We start from the raw sequence: 19,780 nt of genomic DNA on the forward strand, positions 1-19,780 counted from the left end.
ATCAAACACATAATTGTCATGCATCGTTGTCTACTAAGGTTTGGAGGAGATGTACAATGCGGATTTTCACAGTGGCACAAATGGACGACAACAGTATCCAGATGAAAAAGGATTTAACCACTTTCTTATACCACCTAAGAATTAATGCAGAAGTTGAAGTAGTAGAAATGGTAAGTTATCATGACTTGCATTCTAAATAAATATAAATGTAGAAAAGAGGCATGGGAAACTTGTAAGTTTGACTCCATAATAAATCCTCTTTAACCCCTTCAGCCCGAGCCTGTTTTCACCTTCCTGATCAGGCCAAGCACCATTTGACCTTTGGAGTGCAAAATTGGCTGGAACAGATAGTGGACGCCATGTTGTGTTTGCAGAGGCCCTGATGTACCTAAACAGTGGAAAACACCCACAAGTGTCCCCATATTCAGAGAATTTTATAACATTGAGCCATGAAAATGAAATCATTTTCCCACAAAAATGTTGGTTTTGCCACAAATTTTTCATTTTCACAAGGGTAACAGGAGAAAATGAACTGAACAATTTGTTGTACAATTTCTCCTGAATGCTAGAATACTCCTTATATAGAAGAAAATTACTGTCTTGGAAGGGAAGGTGCGCAAACTGAATTCTGTTGGCTTAATTAGATTGCGGATGCCAACAAGTGACTCCATTTTACAATTGATACCTCTTGAGAAATTTATCTAGGGGTGTAGTGAGCATTTTTATCCTTTAAGCGATTCACAGAATTCTATACCATTAAGAGAGTAAAATAAAATTACAATTTTTTTCACTGAAATGATGCTTTGGCCCCAAGTTTTTAACCCCTTCCTGACGTCGGACGGGATAGTACGTCCGACGTCAGGACCCCCGCTTTGATGTGCGCTCCGCGGTGAGCCCGCATCAAAGCCGGGACATGTCAGCTGTTTTGAACAGCTGACATGTGCCCACAATAGCGGCGGGTGAAATCGCGATTCACCCGCCGCTATTAACTAGTTAAATGCCGCTGTCAAACGCAGACAGCAGCATTTAACTACCTCATCCGGCCGGGCGGCCGGAAATGACGTCATCGCCGACCCCCGTGACATGATCGGGGGTCGGCGATGCTTCAGTATTGTAATCATAGAGGTCCTTGAGACCTCTATGGTTACTGATCGCCGGTAGCTGTGAGCGCCACCCTGTGGTCGGCGCTCACAGCACACCTGATTTTCTGCTGCATAGCAGCGATCTGATGATCGCTGTTATGTAGCAGAGGCGATCGAGTTGTGCCTGCTTCTAGCCTCCCATGGAGGCTATAGAAGCATGGCAAAAGTTAAAAAAAAAAGTTAAAGAAAATGTGAAAAAAATAAAAAAAACATAAAAGTTTAAATCACCCCCCTTTCGCCCCAATCAAAATAAATCAATAAAACAAAAATCAAACCTACACATATTTGGTATCGCCACTATCAGAATCGCCCGATCTATCAATAAAAAAAAAGCATTAACCTGAACGCTAAACGGCGTAATGAGAAAAAAATCCGAAACGCCAGAATTACATTTTTTTGGTCGCCGTGACATTGCATTAAAATGCAATAAAGGGCGATAAAAAGAACGTATCTGCACCAAAATGGTATCATTAAAAATGCCAGCTCGGCACGCAAAAAATAAGCCCTCAACCGACCCCAGATCATGAAAAATGGAGTTGCTACGAGTATCGGAAAATGGCGCAATTTTTATTTTATTTTTTTTAGCAAAGTTTGGAATTTTTTTTCACCACTTAGGTAAAAAATAACCTAGTCATGTTAGGAGTCTATGAACTCGTAATGACCTGGAGAATCATAATGGCAGGTCAGTTTTAGCATTTAGTGAACCTAGCAAAAAAGCCAAGCAAAAAACAAGTGTGGGATTGCACTTTTTTTGCAATTTGACCGCACTTAGAATTTTTTTCCCTTTTTCTAGTACACGACATGGTATAACCAATAATGTCGTTCAAAAGTACAACTCGTCCCGCAAAAAATAAGCCCTCACATGGCCAAATTGACGGAAAAATAAAAAAGCTATGGCTCTGGGAAGGAGGGGAGTGAAAAACGAATACGGAAAAACGGAAAATCCCACGGTCATGAAGGGGTTAACTTTCAAATAATACTATATGAAAAAATGAACAGTACAATTTGTTGCGCAGTTTCTTCTGAGTATGCCAAGACCCCATATGTGGATGAAAACTACTTTTGAGGCATAGTGCAAAGCTCAGAAGGGAAGAGGCGTCATATTGGAATTCTGATTTTGCTAGAATGGTTTGAGGGTGCTATATCACATTGGCAGAGTCCCTAAGGTGCCAGAACAGCAGAACCCCCTTCATAAGTTACCCCATTTTACAAACTATACCCTCAATGAATTCATCTAGGGGTGCAGTGAGCAAGTTGACACCTCATAGAATTTTATACCATTGGGCAGTGAAGAAAGAATAATTACATTTTTACCATTAAAATGTTGTTTTAGCCCCAAGTTTCCAATTTTGATAAGGGTTAATATGAAAAAATGGCTCTCAGTTTGCTGTGCAATTTTACCTGTGTACGCCAAAAATGTTGTTTTAGCCCCAAATTTCACATTTTCACAATGTGAAATGGGTAAGAATGACACTAAAATTTGTCACACAATTTCAGTTGAACGTACCAATACCCCATATGTGGCTGCACAGCTCTGCTTAGCCACACGGCAAAACTTGGGAGGGAAGGAGCGATATTTGACTTTTGGAGAACAAATTAATATTATTTATTTATATAGCACCATTTATTCCATGGTGCTGTACATGAGAAGGGGTTACATACAAATTACAGATATCACTTACAGTAAGCAAACTAACAATTACAGACTGATACAGAGGGGCGAGGACCCTGCCCTTGCGGGCTTACATTCTACAGGATGGTGGGGAAGGAGACAATAGGTTGAGGGTTGCAGGAGCTCCGGTGTTGGTGAGGCGGTAGCTTCAGTAGTAGTGAGGAGGCAGCGGGGTCAGTGCAGGCTGTAGGCTTTCCTGAAGAGGTGGGTTTTCAGGTTCAGTCTGAAGGATCCATATGTGGTTGGTAGTTGGATGTGTTGGGGCAAAGAATTCCAAAGGATGGGGGATATTCAGGAGAAGTCTTGGAGATGATTGGGTGAGGAGCGAATAAGTGTGGAGGAGAGAAGGAGGTCTTAGGAGGACCGGAGATTACGTTAGGGAAGATAATGAGAGATTAGTTCAGAGATACATGGAGGAGACAGGTTATGGATGGCTTTGTAGGTATTAGTAATTTGTACTGGATACGCTGAGCGAATGGGAGCCAGTGAAGAGATTTGCAGAGGGGGGAAGGGGAGGAGTAGCGAGGAGTGAGATGAATTAGTCGTGCAGCAGAGTTAAGGATGGACTGGAGATGGGATGAGGAGATCAAGGATAGGGCAAGGTCTTTGATGCCAAAGGAGGAGAGGATCTGTAGTAGGAGGCAGTGGTCAACTGTGTCAAAAGCAGAGGACAGGTCTAGAAGGAGGAGTACAGTGTATTGTCCATTAGCTTTGGCTGTAAGTAGGTCGTTAGTAATTGTGGTCAGGGCTGTCTCAGTTGAGTGATGGGACAGAAACCAGATTGTAGATTGTCAAAGAGCAAGTTAGATGAGAGGTGGGAGGAAAGTTCAGCGTGAACGTGCTGCTCCAGGAGTTTGGAAGCGAATGGGAGCAGCGATATTGGGCGATAGCTGGACATAGCAGTTGGATCGAGGGTTGGCTTTTTAAGGATATGCGTAATTGTGGCATGTTTGAAAGCAGAAGGAAAGGTACCAGAAGTTAGTGATAGGCTGAATAGGTGGGTTAGAGATGGGATAAGAGTGGTGGTGAGGAGGTTGGATGGGGTCGAGCGCACAGGTGGTGAGGTGCTATTTGGAGAGGAGACAATTAAGCCCCCCTTTAGTGATGTTGGATAGGGGGGTTATGGGGTTTGGGCACTGGTCTGGTATACAAAGGGGTTGTGGTAGTTGAACAATGAAGACTTGCCTTGTCTGGTTGATCTTATTTTTAAAGTGTGTGGCTAAAGGTACCATCACACTAGGCGATATCGCCAGCAATCCGTGACGTTGCAGCGACCTGGATAGCGATATCGCTGTATTTGACATGCAGCAGCGATCTGGATCCCGCTGTGAAATTGCTGGTCGCTGCTAGAAGGTCTGCACTTTATTTGGTCGCTAGGTCGCCGTGTATCGCCGTGTTTGACAGCAAAAGCAAGGATACCAGCGATATTTTACACTGGTAACCAGGGTAAACATCGGGTTACTAAGCGCAGGGCCGCGCTTAGTAACCCGATGTTTACCCTGGTTACAAGCGTAAAAGTTAAAAAAACAAACAGTACATGCTCACCTGCGCGTCCCCCAGCCTCTGCTTCCTGACACTGACTGAGCGCCGGCCCTAAACTGAAAGTGAAAGCACAGCGGTGACGTCACCGCTGTGCTGTTAGGGCCGGAGCTCAGTCAGTGTCAGGAAGCAGAGGCTGGGGGACGCGCAGGTGAGCATGTACTGTTTGTTTTTTTAACTTTTACGCTGGTAACCAGGGTAAACATCGGGTTACTAAGCGCGGCCCTGCGCTTAGCAACCCGATGCTTACCCTGGTTACCCGGGGACCTCGGCATCGTTGGTCGCTGGAGAGCGGTCTGTGTGACAGCTCTCCAGCGACCAAACAGCGACGCTGCAGCGATCGGCATCGCTGTCGCTATCGCTGCAGCGTCGCTTAATGTGACGGTACCTTAAGTCCTCAGCAGAGATGCGGGAGGTTGGAGGGGGCAGTGGGGGGGCGGAGGATTTGGGAGTTAAAGGTTTTGAATAACTGGGGTGGTAGGATAGGGAAGATATGAGGGTTGTGAAGTAGGCCTGTTTAGCAGAGGTGAGAGCAGATTTAAAAGCGAGTGTTGCCTGTTTGAATGCAGTGAAGTCGTCTTGCGAATGTGTTTTCTTCCAGTGCCACTCTGCAACTCTGGACACTTGCCGGAGCTTTTTAGTGGTGTTATTGTGCCAGGGTTGTCAATTGATACGTCGCACTCTGCCATGAACAAGAGTGGCAACCGTGACAATAGCTGATGCAAGAGTGGCATTGTAGAAAGCAGTGGCACTGTCTGTGTCATGGAGTGAGGATATGGATGCCAGTGGTAGGATAGTCAGAGAGTGTGTGGGTGTCTAGGTGTGCGAGGTTTCTGCGGGGGTGCGCATGTTGCTGGACATGGGTGACCGGTGAGGACAGGGATGAGAAAGTGAGCAGATGGTGGTCGGATAGAGAGAGGGGAGGTGGTGATCATGGAAATTATCGTAGAATAGTTTGCAGACTCCATATACAAAGACCCTAAATGCCAAAAGAGCAGGATCCCCCTCAAGTGACCCCATTTTGGAACTTCTTCTCTGGGAATTTATGTACAGGTGTAGCTACAATTTTGACTTTAATCAGTGTTTTCCCAGAATCAAGCAGCAGTGGATGTTGCAGAGTGAAAATATGCCAGTGTAGTGCCCAGTACATTGTAGTGGCCATACATTATGCCCAGTTCGTGGTTCGGGAGACATGCATCTGTAAATTAAGTGGGCTATCTTTGATACAGAAATACCAAAGGTGTGGACCCTAAATGTGGTTTAGGCACACTGTGAGGCTCAGAAGGGAGGAGGGCATTTGGATTTGGGAGCGCAGAATTCGCTGGATTTTACTTGGGAAGGGGGGAGAGGAGCCCTAGTGCTTTTCCAGAGAAATCGTGCTACCAGTAGCGTGCAAGCCCCCTATATTTCAGTTAACAGATGACGGAGTGGTAACTTGCTTTTTTATGTGGATTGAGTTGAAGCTTTTATTGGGAAGATTTTTCATAACATTTTGAATCACATTTATCCTGTGCTCTACACTGAGCATTTACATCAGGGTTTCCATCTAAATTTCTAAATGATATGAATCAGATGAAACCCCCGAAGGATCCATTCACTATAATGAGGCAGTAGCATTACAATGGACTCTGTCTGGCCTCTGTTCAGCGGAGTCCTTCTTTTCAGAGGTGCACAAAACTGTGCCATTTTTTTTTTTCATTTTAAAAATTACAAAAAAGAAAACGGGATGATGCAACAGTTTGGTCAACCTTGGAGATTTCTGTGTTCAGATAACTTTGACCAAAGTTTCAGGCCATGATTACCCTGCTAGGGTTTTGACTTGTTCTCTATCATCTTTACTAAAGGCCAGGTGATGCAAATTTCCCTGCTTTATTAAAACCCAGGCTCCTCTAACCTTATGCCAAAAAAACAGCAGCCATGGGCTTTTGTAAGCAGCTGCCTAGCACTCTGAAAATGGAGGCCCATAAAGCAGGAGAAGGCTATAAGACGATAGCAAAGTGTTTTTAAGTTGCTGTTTCTTCAGTTCCCAATGTAATTAAGAAATGGCAGTTAACAGGAACAGTGTAATTCAAGATAGGGACTGGAAGATCAAGCAAAATTTCAGTGAGAGATGCTCGTAGAATTGCAAGATAGGCAAATCAGAACCCCTGCTTGATTGCAAAAGACCTTCAGAAAAATTTAGCAGACTCTGGAGTTGTGGTATGTTGTTCTACTGTTCAGAGACACCTGCCAAATAGGTCCTTCCTTCAAGGAAGAGTCATCAGAAGAAAACCTCTTCTGCCTCCTCACCATAAAATTCATCATCAGAAGTATGCAAAAAAAAAACATTTTAGAAACAAGTCCTGTTGACTGATGAGGGTAAAATAGAACTCTTTGGCCACAAAGATCAGAGGTACACACGTGGTCAAAATTGTTGGTAACCCTCGTTTAATGACAGAAAAACCCACAATGGTCACAGAAATAACTTGAAAAAAGTAATAATAAATAAAGATATATGAAAATGAACAAATGAAAGTCAGACATTGCTTTTCAACCATGCTTTAACAGAATTTAAAAAAAAAAAAAAAAACTCATGAAATAGGCCTGGACAGAAATGATGGTACCCCTGAAAATAATGTGACAAAAAGAACATGTTAAATCAAGGGGTGTCCGCTAACTAGCATCACAGGTATCTACAATTTTGGAATCAGTGAGTGTGCCTGTATATGGGGCTACAGATACTCACTGTGCTGTTTGGTGACATGATGTGTATCACACTCAACATGGACCAGAGGAAGCAAAGGAAAGAGTTGTCTCACGAGATTAGAAAGAAAATTATAGACAAACATGTTAAAGGTAAACGTTATAAAACCAGCTCCAAGCAGCTTGATGTTCTTGTGACTACAGTTGCACATATTATTCGGAAATTTCAGATCCATGGGACTGTAACCAACCCCCCTGGATGTGGCCGCAGGAAGAAAATTGATGACAAATCAAAGAGACGGATTATAAAAATGGTAACAAAAGAGCCCAGAAAAACCTCTAAACAGATTAATTGTGAAATTCAAGCTCAAGGAACATGAGTGTCAGATCGCACCATCAGTTGTTGTATGAGCCATAGCGGACTTCATGGGAGACAACCAAGGAGGACACCATTGTTGAAAAAAATCATAAAAAAGCCAGACTGGAATTTGCCAAACTACATGTTGACAAGCCACAAAGCTTCTGACAGAATGTCCTATGGACAGATGAGACAAAAATTTAACTTTTTGCCAAGGCACATCAGCTCTATGTTCACAGATGGAAAAATGAAGCATATCAAGAAAAGAACACTGTCCCTACTGTGAAACAAGGAGGAGGTTCTGTTATGTTCTGGGGCTGCTTTGCTGCATCTAGCACAGGGTGTCTAGAATCTCTGCAGGGAACAATGAAATCTCAAGAATATCAAGGGATTCTAGAGAGAAATGTGCTGCCCAGTGTCAGAAAGCTTGGTCTCAGTCTCAGGTCATGGGTCTTGCAACAAGATAATGACCCAAAACACACAGCTAAAAACACCAGAGAATGGCTAAGAGGAAAACATTGGACAATTCTGAAGTGGCCTTCTATGAGCCCTGACCTAAATCCTACTAAGCATCTTTGGAAAGAGCTGAAACATGCTATCTGGAAAAGGCAACCTTCAAACACGAGACAATTGGAGCAGCTTGCTCTTGAGGAGTTTGTCAAAATACCTGTTGAGAGGTGCAGAAGTCTCATTGACAGTTACAAGAATCGTTTGATTGCATTGATTGCCTCAAAAGGTTGTGCAACAAAATATTAAGTTAAGGGTAATATCATTTCTGTACAGGCCTAGTAAATGAGTTTTATTTTTATAAAAGTTCTGTGAAAGCATGGTTGAAAAGCAATGTCTGACTTTCATTTGTTCATTTTCATAGATTTTTTATTTATTATTACTTGTCAGATTTAAGTTATTTATGGGACCATTGTGGGTTTTTCTGTCATTAAAGGAGGGGTACCAACAATTTTGACCATGTGTGTATGTGTGGAGAAAAATGGGCACAGAATTTCAGGAAAAAACATCTTGACAACCATTAACCCCTTAATCCCATATGATGTACTATCCCGTCAAGGTGACCGGGACTTAATCCCCAGTGACGGGATAGTACGTCATATGCGATCAGCCACGCTCACGGGGGGAGCGCGGCCGAGTGTCAGCTATTGCAGCTGACATCCGGCGCTATGTGACAGGAGCAGTCACGGACCGCCCCTGGCACATTAACCCCCGGCACACTGCAATCAAACATGATCGCAGTGTTCCGGCTGCATAGGGAAGCATCGTGCAGGGAGGGGGCCCCTGCGTGCTTCCCGGAGACCCTCGGAGCAAGATGTGATCTCGTTGCTCCGAGGTTCTCCTACCTTCTTCTCCCTGCAGGCCCCAGATCCAAAATGGCCGCGGGGCTGCATCCAGGTCCTGCAGGGAGGTGGCTTACCAGCGCCTGCTCAGAGCAAGCGCTGGTAGGCCTGCAGCCCTGCATGTCAGATCGCTGATCTGACACAGTGCTGTGCAAAGCGTCAGATCAGCGATCTGACCCTATAACATGATGCCCACCCCGGGGCAATGTTGTAAAGTAAAAAAAAAAAAAAATTCTTAAATAAAGAAAAAATATATATCTTGTTCCCATAAATACATTTCTTTATCTAAATAATAAAAAAAACAATAAAAGTCTACATGTTTAGTACTGCCACGTCTGTAACGACCCCACCTAGAAAACTATCCCGCTAGTTAGCCCCTTCAGTGAATGCGGTAAAAAAAAAAAAAAACGAGGCTAAAAACAACTTTTTATTATCATACCGCCGAACAAAAAGTGGAATAACACGCGATCAAAAAGACGGATATAAATAAACATGGTACCGCTGAAAACGTCATCTTGTCCCGCAAAAAACGAGCCGACATGAGCATCATCAGCGAAAAAATAACAAGGTTATAGTCCTCAGAATAAAGCGATGCAAAAATAATTATTTTTTCTATAAAATAGTTTTTATCGTATAAAAGTGCCAAAACATAAAAAAATGATATAAATAAGGTATCGCTCTAATCGTACTGACCCAAACAATAAAACTGTTTTATCAATTTTACCAAACATGGAATGGTATAAACGCCCCCACAAAAAGAAATTCATGAATAGCTGGTTTTTGGTCATTCTGCCTCACAAAAATCGGAATAAAAAGCGATCAAAAAATGTCACGTGTCCGAAAATGTTACCAATAAAAACGTCAACTCGTCCCGCAAAAAAAAAGACCTCACATGACTCTGTGGACCAAAACATGGAAAAATTATAGCTTTCAAAATGTGGAGATGCAAAAACTATTTTTTGCAATAAAAAGCGTCTTTTAGTCTGTGACGGCTGTCAATCATAAAAATCCGCTAAAAAACGCTATAAAAGTAAATAAAACCCCCCTTCATGACCCCCTTAGTTAGGGAAAAATAATAAAATTTAAAAAATGTATTTATTTCCATTTTCCCATTAGGGTTAGGGCTAGGGTTAGGGTTAATGCTAGGGTTGGGGTTGGGGCTAGGGTTTCAGTTAGAATTGGGGGTTTCCACTGTTTAGGCACATCAGGGGTTCTCCAAACGCGACATGCGTCCGATCTCAATTCCAGCCAATTCTGCGTTGAAAAAGTAAAACAGTGCTCCTTCCCTTCCGAGCTCTCCCGTGCACCCAAACAGGGGTTTACCCCAACTATCAGCGTACTCCAGACAAATTGGACAACTTTTGATGTCCAATTTCTCTTGTTACCCTTGGGAAAATAAAAATTTGGGGGCTGAAAAACAATTTTTGTGGGAAAAAAATGATTTTTTATTTTCACGGCTCTGTGTTATAAACTGTAGTGAAACACTTGGGGGTTCAAAGTTCTCACAACACATCTAGATACGTTCCTTGGGGGTCTAGTTTCCAATATGTGGTCACTTGTGGGGGGTTTCTACTGTTTAGTTACATCAGGGGCTCTGCAAATGCAACGTGACGCCTGCAGACCAATCCATCTAAGTCTGCATTCCAAATGGCGCTCCTTCCCTTGTGAGCTCTGCCATGCGCCCAAGCGGTGGTTCCCCCCATATATGGGGTATCAGCATACTCAGGACAAACTGGACAACAACTTTTGGGGTCCAATTTCTCCTGTTACCCTTGGGAAAATACAAAACTGGGGGCTAAAAAATAATTTTTGTGGAAAAAAATGATTTTTTATTTTCACGGCTCTGCGTTATAAACTGTAGTGAAATACTTGGGGGTTCAAAGTTATCACAACACATCTAGATAAGTTCCTTGGGGGGTCTAGTTTCCAATATGGGGTCATTTGTGGGGGGTTTCTACTGTTTAGGTACATTAGGGGCTCTGCAAACGCGATGTGACACCTGCAGACTATTCCATCTAAGTCTGCATTCCAAATGGCTCTAGTTCCCTTCCGAGCTCTGCCATGCGCCCAAACGGTGGTTCCCACCCACATATGGGGTATCAGCGTACTCAGGACGAATTGGACAACAACTTTTGGGGTCCAATTTCTCCTGCTACCCTTGGGAAAATACAAAACTGGGGGCTAAAAAATTATTTTTGTGGGAAATTTTTTTTCTTATTTTCACGGCTCTGCGTTATAAACTATAGTGAAACACTTGGGGGTTCAAAGCTCTCACAACACATCTAAATAAGTTCCTTAGGGGGTCTACTTTCTAAAATTGTGTCACTTTTGGGAGGTTTCAATGTTCAGGCACATCAGTGGCTCTCTAAACGCAACATGGCATCCCATCTCAATTCTATTCAATTTTGCATTGAAAAGTCAAACGGCGCTCCTTCCCTTCCGAGCTCTGCCATGCGCCCAAACAGTGGTTTACCCCCACATATGGGGTATCAGCGTACTCAGGACAAATTGCACAACAACAATTGGGGTCCAATTTCTTCTCTTACCCTTGGGAAAATAAGAAATTGGGGGTGAAAATATCATTTTTGTGAAAAAATATGATTTTTTATTTTTACAACTCTGCATTATAAACTTCTGTGAAGCACTTGGTGGGTCAAAGTGCTCACCACACATCTAGATAAGTTCCTTAGGGGGTCTACTTTCCAAAATGGGGTCAGATGTGGGGGGTTTCAATGTTTAGGCACATTAGTGGCTCTCCAAACGCGACATGGCATCCCATCTCAATTCCAGTCAATTTTGCATTGAAAAGTCAAATAGCGCTCCTTCCCTTCCGAGCTCTGCCATGCGCCCAAACAGTGGTTTACCCCCACATATGGGGTATCGGCGTACTCAGGACAAATTGTACAACAACTTTTGAGGTCTAATTTCTCCTGTTACCCTTGTGAAAATAAAAATTTGGGGTCAAAAAGATCATTTTTGTAGAAAAAATGCAATTTTTTATTTTCACGGCTGTACGTTATAAACTTTTGTAAAGCATCTGGGGGTTTAAAGTGCTCACCACACATCTAGATAAGTTCCTTAAGGGGTCTAGTTTCCAAAATGGTGTCACTTGTGGGGGTTTCCACTCTTTAGGCACAACAGGGGCTCTCCAAACGCGACATGGCGTCTGATCTCAATTCCAGCCAATTCTACATTGAAAAAGTCAAACGGCACTCCTTCTCGTCCAAGCTCTGCGGTGCGCCCAAACAGTGGTTTACCCCCCATATATGGGGTATCGACGTACTCAGAAGAAATTGTTCAGCAACTTTTGTGGTCTAATTTCTACTGTTACCCTTGTGAAAATAAGAATTTGAGGGCGAAAAGATAATTTTTGTGTAAAAATTTTTTTTATTTTCACGGCTCTACGTTATAAACTTCTGTGAAGACACTTGGGGGTTCAAAGTGCTCACCACACATTTAGATAAGTTCCAAAATGGTGTCACTTGTGGGGGGTTTCCACTGTTTAGGCACATCAGGGGCTCTCTAAACGTGACATGGCATCCGATCTCAATTCCAGCCAATACTGCATTGAAAAAGTCAAACGGCGCTCCTTCTCTTCCAAGCTCTTCGGTGCGCCCAAACAGTGGTTTACCCCCACATATGGTTAAATTTCTATTTTTACACCTGTGAAAATAAAAAAAAATGGTTCTGAAGTAAAATGTTTGCAAAAAAAAGTTAAATGTTAATTTTTCCCTTCCACATTGTTTCAGTTCCTGTGAAGCACGTAAAGGGTTAATAAACTTCTTGAATGTGGTTTTGAGCACCTTGAGGGGTGCAGTTTTTATAATGGTGTCACACTTGGTTATTTTCTATCATATAGACCCCTCAAAATGACTTCAAATGTGATGTGGTCCCTTAAAAAAAATGTTGTAAAAATGAGAAATTGCTGGTCAACTTTTAACCCTTATAACTCCCTAACAAAAAAAATGTTGTTTCCGAAATTGTGTTGATGTAAAGTAGACATGTGGGAAATGTTATTTATTAACTATTTTTTGTGACATATCTCTCTGATTTAAGGGCATAAAAATAAAGTTTGAAAATTGGAAAATTTTAAAAATTTTCACCATATTTCCGTTTTTTTCATAAATAATCGCAAGTAATATCGAAGAAATGTTACCACTATCATGAAGTACAATATGTCATGAAAAAATAATAAATAATCTCTGAATCAGCGGGATCTGTTAAAGCGTTCCAGAGTTATAACCTCATAAAGTGACAGTGGTCAGAATTGTAAAAATTGGCTCGGTCATTAAGTACCAAATTGGCTCTGTCACTAAGGGGTTAATTAGTAACTGTTATTTGAATTTTTTTCCATTAATCAACATTTCAAGTGGAAAAAAGAGCTTTTAGATATGATATCTTATTCAAGAAAATTGGCTTTATCCTCCTGGACTGATGATTCACTCTTAGTTCACTGGTTAAATATATGTCCTCAGCTCACTGATGTATGAGTGAAAATTGCCATTCATACACATCAGTGGAGGAAACGAGAAGTAGGATAGAGGAGCAAGAGATAGACGTTATGGTACAGGTTCACCTGAAATGCCAGCTACACTTTAAAGAATAAAAAAATATTTTACTTAGCAAATCAAACCTGTTTCAGATTATATAATTTACAATTGTACTTTTATTTTTTTTTAACATTATTATATTGTATTGTAGCATGACAGTGATATTTCAGCATACACATATGAAAAGACTCTAGTGATGGAACAGCGATCTCAAATTTTGAAGCAAATGCATTTGACAAAAACAGAACGGGAAAGGGAGGTAAATATTCAATATGTTCTCTTTTTAAAAATCTGATTTTCTTGCAATCTTGGAATATGCAGATACATAATCTCAGCCCGAAAGGCAATATAGTCGAAGTACTTGAAGCCTTAAAAACGTTTCTTTTTTTTAAAGCAACCATGTTTTTCAAATCTTGTAAAAATAAATTAAAGGTAAGAATTACGGTAGTCTACATTAATTTATGATACATTCCTTTCTGGATAGATTCAGAGTATCACAGATGAATCACGTGGTTCAATAAGACGCAAAAATCCAACAAATTCGCGACTACATCTAAGCGTTCCAGAAGAGCAAGTAGGAGATTGTGAAGAAAAGCTTGAGGAAGAGGTAAAATTGGAATTAATTATTCAGACACATCAAATGTCCCATTTTTAAATTGTTGTCTGAATATTCATTTAATTTAACTTCAGGAAAAACTAATTCATGATGAAAATGCAACAAGTACACCACAATCTCCGCCAGAGGAACCAGACACTACTCAAGACAAGGTGCACCTTACCTGGACAAAGGATAAGTTTACAGCAGACAAAAATAAAAGCAAAAGTCCTAGCACTCCAGAAGGAATAAGAGACTTTTTCAATATGAAACCGTAAGTAGATATTGTATATGTAAAAAAGATGAAGGTGTTCAGTAGGCATAAATGGATTAGTACACATTCTTCAGTGCTACAGCTCTTACAGACTTCAATGATTATGTAGTTACAGATTACAAATGTTTAGTAGTTGATTGTATTGTATTACCCCTGTGGGGGAAGGGTAAAAGAGCATGCATCCGAAGAAGAAATACCAAGTCAGGCTGCACTCCAAAAGCAACATATGTAAATATCTCTGCAATGGAGTAACACAGTGCAAAAACCAAGAATCAGGAGAACTCAGGGATGTCGACAAGGTAGTTAACTTATTTTTTTCCAGCAAGTGACAGGTCCTTTTTAGAGCTAATATGTCATCAGATAATGACCTATTGTGTAAATAAATAAAAAAATCTGCTTCTATTATACTTTTCTTCTGAATGTTTTACTCCCGGTTTTTTCTTACAAATACTGATGCAAAATACTGACCAAATGCTGAATGTGGCCTAACAATAAGTCATTTTCTGAATACATATTCCCTTTAAAATCCTATGCGAAGAGGTAATGTGTGTATTCTACCTTGTTGTGAAGAATTTTGCTTGTACAAATATGATCTGTAACCATTCTAGTAAGAGTGCAAGAACATATCTTTTATATAATTTAGTCACAAAGTGCATGCATTTGCCTGGCTTAGGGAGAATAGTATCAATGGATAATGAGGAATGGCAAATGAAAAAGCACCTTCCTCCATACATTTGGGGAGTTTTCCACGTCTTTTGGCTAACTCAAAACAAGCCTTACAATTTTTGTCTGTAAGTAAAAACTTTTTCTTCTCACGATATGGAGTGTACGGCTTATTGTGATCTTATGGACAGATACTCCTGTCTCTGCTTGGAAACTCCGCAGCGCCTTCAGGGTTACCCTTTGGTCTCTATGCTGCCTCTCTGATTAATGCCCTCCTTTCCCGGTCTGAGAGTTTTGGTGACTGGCCCTCTCTTGGCAGCTTTATTGTGGTACCATATTCTTTCCATTTGATGATAATAGATTTGATGGTGTGCCGGGGGATTATCAGAGATTGGAATTTTTTTTTAACCCAACCTTGACTTGTACTTCTCAACAACTTTGTCCCTGACTTGTTTGGAAATCTCCTTGGTCTTCATAGTGTTGTTTGGTTAGTGGTGCCTCCTGCTTAATGGTGATGCAGCCTCTGTAGTTTTTCAGAAAAAGGTATAGATATATATACTGTGACAGGGTCACTGGCACTGTATGAGGGGAGATATGGGTCACAGAGATTGCTTTCCTCTGTGATCTAGAAACCTGTAAGTTTCTTTTCAGCATGCTATGTGCTGAAGGAGTTAAGTGGCCATGTTATGGTCAGGTTTTTAGGTGAGTAGGTAAAGAGATGGGCAGGACACCTACTCACCATATCTCCACCCAACTGTGTGGCTGGGAAAATAAATGTCCAGCCATTTTTTTTCCTTGTTCTGTGTTGCGTGGAGGCAAGGAAGTCTCCATACTGAAGCTCATGTGAGAGCTGCCACATGTGTTGTCCCAAAAGTACTGGGCAGGACTGTGTATAAACTGTTTATTTTCTTTAGAGCCAAACAGGCTGCTTTTCTGTTTCCATTTTGGGTTTTTGATACAATAAACCACCCAGAGACATTAACCCCATGTGTGCCTGTGTCTACCTCAAGGAGCAGCTAAGTGAGCCGTCTTTCCACAATAAGGCAAAAAAAGAGGAAGAAAAGGAACCACTCTACAAGACTGCACACCACAATGTACTGTAGAATATATAAAAGGCAACTTTTATTGATACATCTAATAAAAACATTTAAAACCAATGGTGTACAACAGTACTCTTCCCCTGACGAAGCCGTCCTTGTTACGGCGACACGCGTTGGGTCCTTCCCCACGCCGATCCTTGCCCTTTGTTACTTTGTCCTTCCGTGGGCTTTGCTTTATTTTGCCTTAGGATGATCCGTACAGCTGGACCTGAGACCTCCGTTTATACCTCTTATGCACGGTAATTGCAGCCTCACTTGCAGGGCACAGAGCATATTCGCACATGTCTTTGTGTATATTCGTGCTCTACATCATTGCTTTACACAAGCGGTCTGACAGTTCGGTTGGCACACAGGCACTAACTGCACCCACAATATTGGCTATTTAGCCTGGTTAGACAGAGCTTTTTTCTTACCCTCATTTCTTGAGGAATTTGCTTCATATCTTGCATCTTGGGGGTTTGTATGTGTTCAGGAGGTTAATATTACATAGACTATTGTTGCACTGTATCTGGTTGCTATATAATCATGTTGATCTACTATTTATTGATGTGAGACATTGCTTCTGTATATGTTTTAGGATACATCCTCCCCCCCCCCCTCCCCTTTTTTCTTCTTTTTGTCATTATTACATTGGTGGATCAGTGTGGGGATTGTTGTACACCATTGGTTTTAAATGTTTTTATTAGATGTATCAATAAAAGTTGCCTTTTATATATTCTACAGTACATTGTGGTGTGCAGTCTTGTAGAGTGGTTCCTTTTCTTCCTCTTTTTTGCCTTGTCATGTTATATTGCCACTCTTCTGCACCCCTTAATACTTAATATTCACAACAAGTAGTGCGCTGGTAATCTTGCTTTGACTTTCCACAATACTGACAGACCATGTTACACTTAGATTGCACACAGATGAACTTCCTTTCACTAAGCATGTGACTTATGAAGTGAATTGTGTGCATCAGAAATTTTTAGGGGCTATATAGAAAAAGGAGTGAATACATATTCACATGCCAATTTTTAGTTATTGATCCCGTAAATTTAATGTATGCTTATATTTTCTCACTTCACCAACTTAAACTATTTACTGTTGATGTATCACACATCACACAAATCGGATTACAGAACTATTTAAACCTAGGTTGTAATGTAACAAAATAGGTAAAAAGCCAAGGTGGGTGATTACTTTCCCAAGCCACTATATCTGACCCATGACTCTTTTTTCCCGGTCACCTTGGAAAGTACCCCGGTAAATAAAGGCTTGGGCACTATACAGTGATTGGGGAAGAGTTGTGAAGACAAAGTGCCTAGCAGTTTATAAAAGAGTCAACACAAAAAACATAGTAATAAGCAATTTAGCTTCCAAGGGAAAAGGCCAACAAGTGTCTACTTTTATTGCCATACTCATATAATTTACTATAACAAACTTGAGGGGTGTGGTTGTGAGCATAGTCCAATGGCAGAACCTTAGGAGGTAGGACAGAAAGCGCATGTTTGTAAGCCAGTTTAGAGAGCTATTTTTTAAAGTCAATCTTGTGAGTCATGTTGTAAGAGAACATCAGAAATGAACATTTTGGTTTTCCACTGCATTAGGGAGGAAACGTGAGATCTTGAGCGTGATCATTCGCAAAATGTTTTATAATAAGTCAGAAACGCAGACAGTGGCAAGTAGCCATACTTTGTTGAATCTCCAATATTTATTGAGAAATCAGAACATTAGGGTACAAAAAAAGAACAAAATAGTCCGTCTTAGGCTGCTTTCACACATCAGGTTTTTTGTTTCAGGCTAAATCCGGCAAATTTGCAAAAAAAACCGGATCCGGCGTAAATTGTGAAAAACTGATGCACCGGATCCGTTTTTTAGCTGGATCCGGCTTTCTTTACTGCGCATGTATTTTTTACTTCCTGATTCCGGGGACGAGAGAGAGAGGGAGAGGGAGAGAGATTTTCCCATGCCAGAATCGAAAACAAAGCTTCTGGGCATGCTCAATATGTAAAAAACGGATTCGGTAGCCGGAACCGTTCATTCACATATTCGTTCCATGCATTTATTGCCGGAAACATCCCTTCAGGCTTTTTCGCCGCAAAAAAGCCTGAAGGAACGGATCCGGCACAAAACGGATGAAATGCATGCCCTTCAGGCACAATCCGGCGCTAATACAACTGTATGGGAAAAAACGGATCCGGCGTAAAAAAAAACGGATCCGTTTTTTTCAAAAACTGCGGGATTGTGCCTGAAGCAAAAAATCTGATGTGTGAAAGCAGCCTTAGGCAAGTTTCACAGTAGCATTCGGCAGGGCTGCGGATGAAATCCTTCCTCCGTTAAGCCCCGCCCACTGTCGAGCCTCTTCCTTCAGCTTCAATGTCTGCATGCATCCTGTGTACCCTATCTTTAACATTGGGTACGCAGGCCATGCGGATGCCTCCGCATGTGTCATTTTGACCCTGCGCCGACCACAACAAAATGCAACATGTTGCGTTCGATGCAGGTCAGTGCAGCGTCAAGACGATGCATGCAGAGGCATCCGCATGGCCTGCGTACCCAATGTTAAACATAGGGTAGGCATGCAGACATAGGCGGAGCTGAAGGAAGAGGCACGGCAGTTGGCAGGGCTTAATGGAGGAAGGATTTCATCAGCAGCCCTGCCGAACGCTAGTATGAAACTAGCCTTAGATGTGTATGAGCCACCAGCTGGTTTAGGATTTGCAACAGCTTCTCTGGAGTGTATAGTTCTCTCACACTCTAGCAGATGTTTGTGAATTCATCTATATGTAGGGATAATGAACAGTATAGGACTTGTCTGGATAGGTACGGCTGAGTTAGATTCCAAGGCCTACATGGTGAGGAAAAACACAGGTAGGGATCCAGGGAAAAAACAAAAAGGAGCTTCAGAAAACCAACTCCAATAATAAAGAAATCAGAATAAAGTACTGCCCTAGGCTTGAAAAATACAAGCAAGGGACAATAGAGCACCTTAAGGGGAACCTGTCACCTGAATTTGGCGGGCCCTTTTTTCGGTCCGATGGGCTGTGTCCTTTCCCGCTGGCTGCAATATTGTGTTGAAGTTGATTCACTTTTGTCCGTAGAACACGCCTGCGCAAGGCAAAGCCGAATAGCATGTCCCGGAGCACAGCGAAATACTTCCGGGACATAGTGCGCCGGTGCATGCGCACTAATGCTATTCGGCTTTGCAGATTGCGCAGGCATGTTCTACGGATGAAAGCGAATCAACTTCAACACAATATTGCAGCCAGCGTGCAGCCAGCGGGAAAGGAAGGGGTGAAGAAAACACCCGAAAACACCGCCCATCGGACCGAAAACAGGGCCCGCCAAATTCAGGTGACAGGTTCCCTTTAAATGCACATGATCAGTGCAATACCTAAGAAGGCAGGTAACAGATGCATAGAAGCTATCTGTTCTTGAAACAAACACGTGATTTCTTCTGTATTAAGCAGTGCAGGCAGCCTCTTAATGATGCCAGAATGTTTCCTTGCTGACAAGAATCCCTCTTTCTTGGGCCTGTGGAAGCCAGCCTGAATGCGGGGTCAGTAGTGTGTTAAGTATAACTAAACAGTGGTTGTACAGTTCTAAAAGGTAATAAACACAAGGATAGGTAGATCAAATGTGAAGGTGTGTTCCCCATGTATGGACAGTAGAGCTCAGGGAAAGCCTCAGTAGTATAAGATACCTCAGTTTTTGAGCATGTCCAGAAGCAAATTGAGAGTGGCACTTTTGGTCAATGAGTGTCAAGATGAATGTCGGGAAATGTTGTGGAAGATGATTGACTGCTGACAAGCTTTTTGTAGAATATAATCAATTAGCATAAAAATTAAGCAAATTACATCTCTTATGCTTTTGTCAT

At 41.7% G+C, this 19,780-nt stretch overlaps 1 protein-coding gene across 2 annotated transcripts in view; it reads left to right on the forward strand.

Annotated features, from left to right (window-relative positions):
- Positions 1-19,780, forward strand: part of SLC12A5 (solute carrier family 12 member 5) — a 124,177-nt gene that overhangs the window by 95,765 nt on the left and 8,632 nt on the right. Inside the window, exons 20-23 of one of the 2 annotated variants that reach the window (XR_013213348.1) lie at positions 39-170; positions 13,444-13,551; positions 13,777-13,899; positions 13,983-14,174. Coding sequence is in view for 1 of the 2 variants with exons in the window: in XM_077251695.1 (XP_077107810.1) it covers positions 39-170; positions 13,444-13,551; positions 13,777-13,899; positions 13,983-14,161 (542 nt within the window). In the remaining variant the exon portion in view is untranslated. The remainder of the gene's footprint in view (positions 1-38; positions 171-13,443; positions 13,552-13,776; positions 13,900-13,982; positions 14,175-19,780) is intronic. The other variant, XM_077251695.1, reaches the window with a different exon arrangement.

The sequence above is a fragment of the Ranitomeya variabilis genome, chromosome 4, assembly GCF_051348905.1.
Source record: "Ranitomeya variabilis isolate aRanVar5 chromosome 4, aRanVar5.hap1, whole genome shotgun sequence".
Taxonomy (NCBI): domain Eukaryota; kingdom Metazoa; phylum Chordata; class Amphibia; order Anura; family Dendrobatidae; genus Ranitomeya; species Ranitomeya variabilis.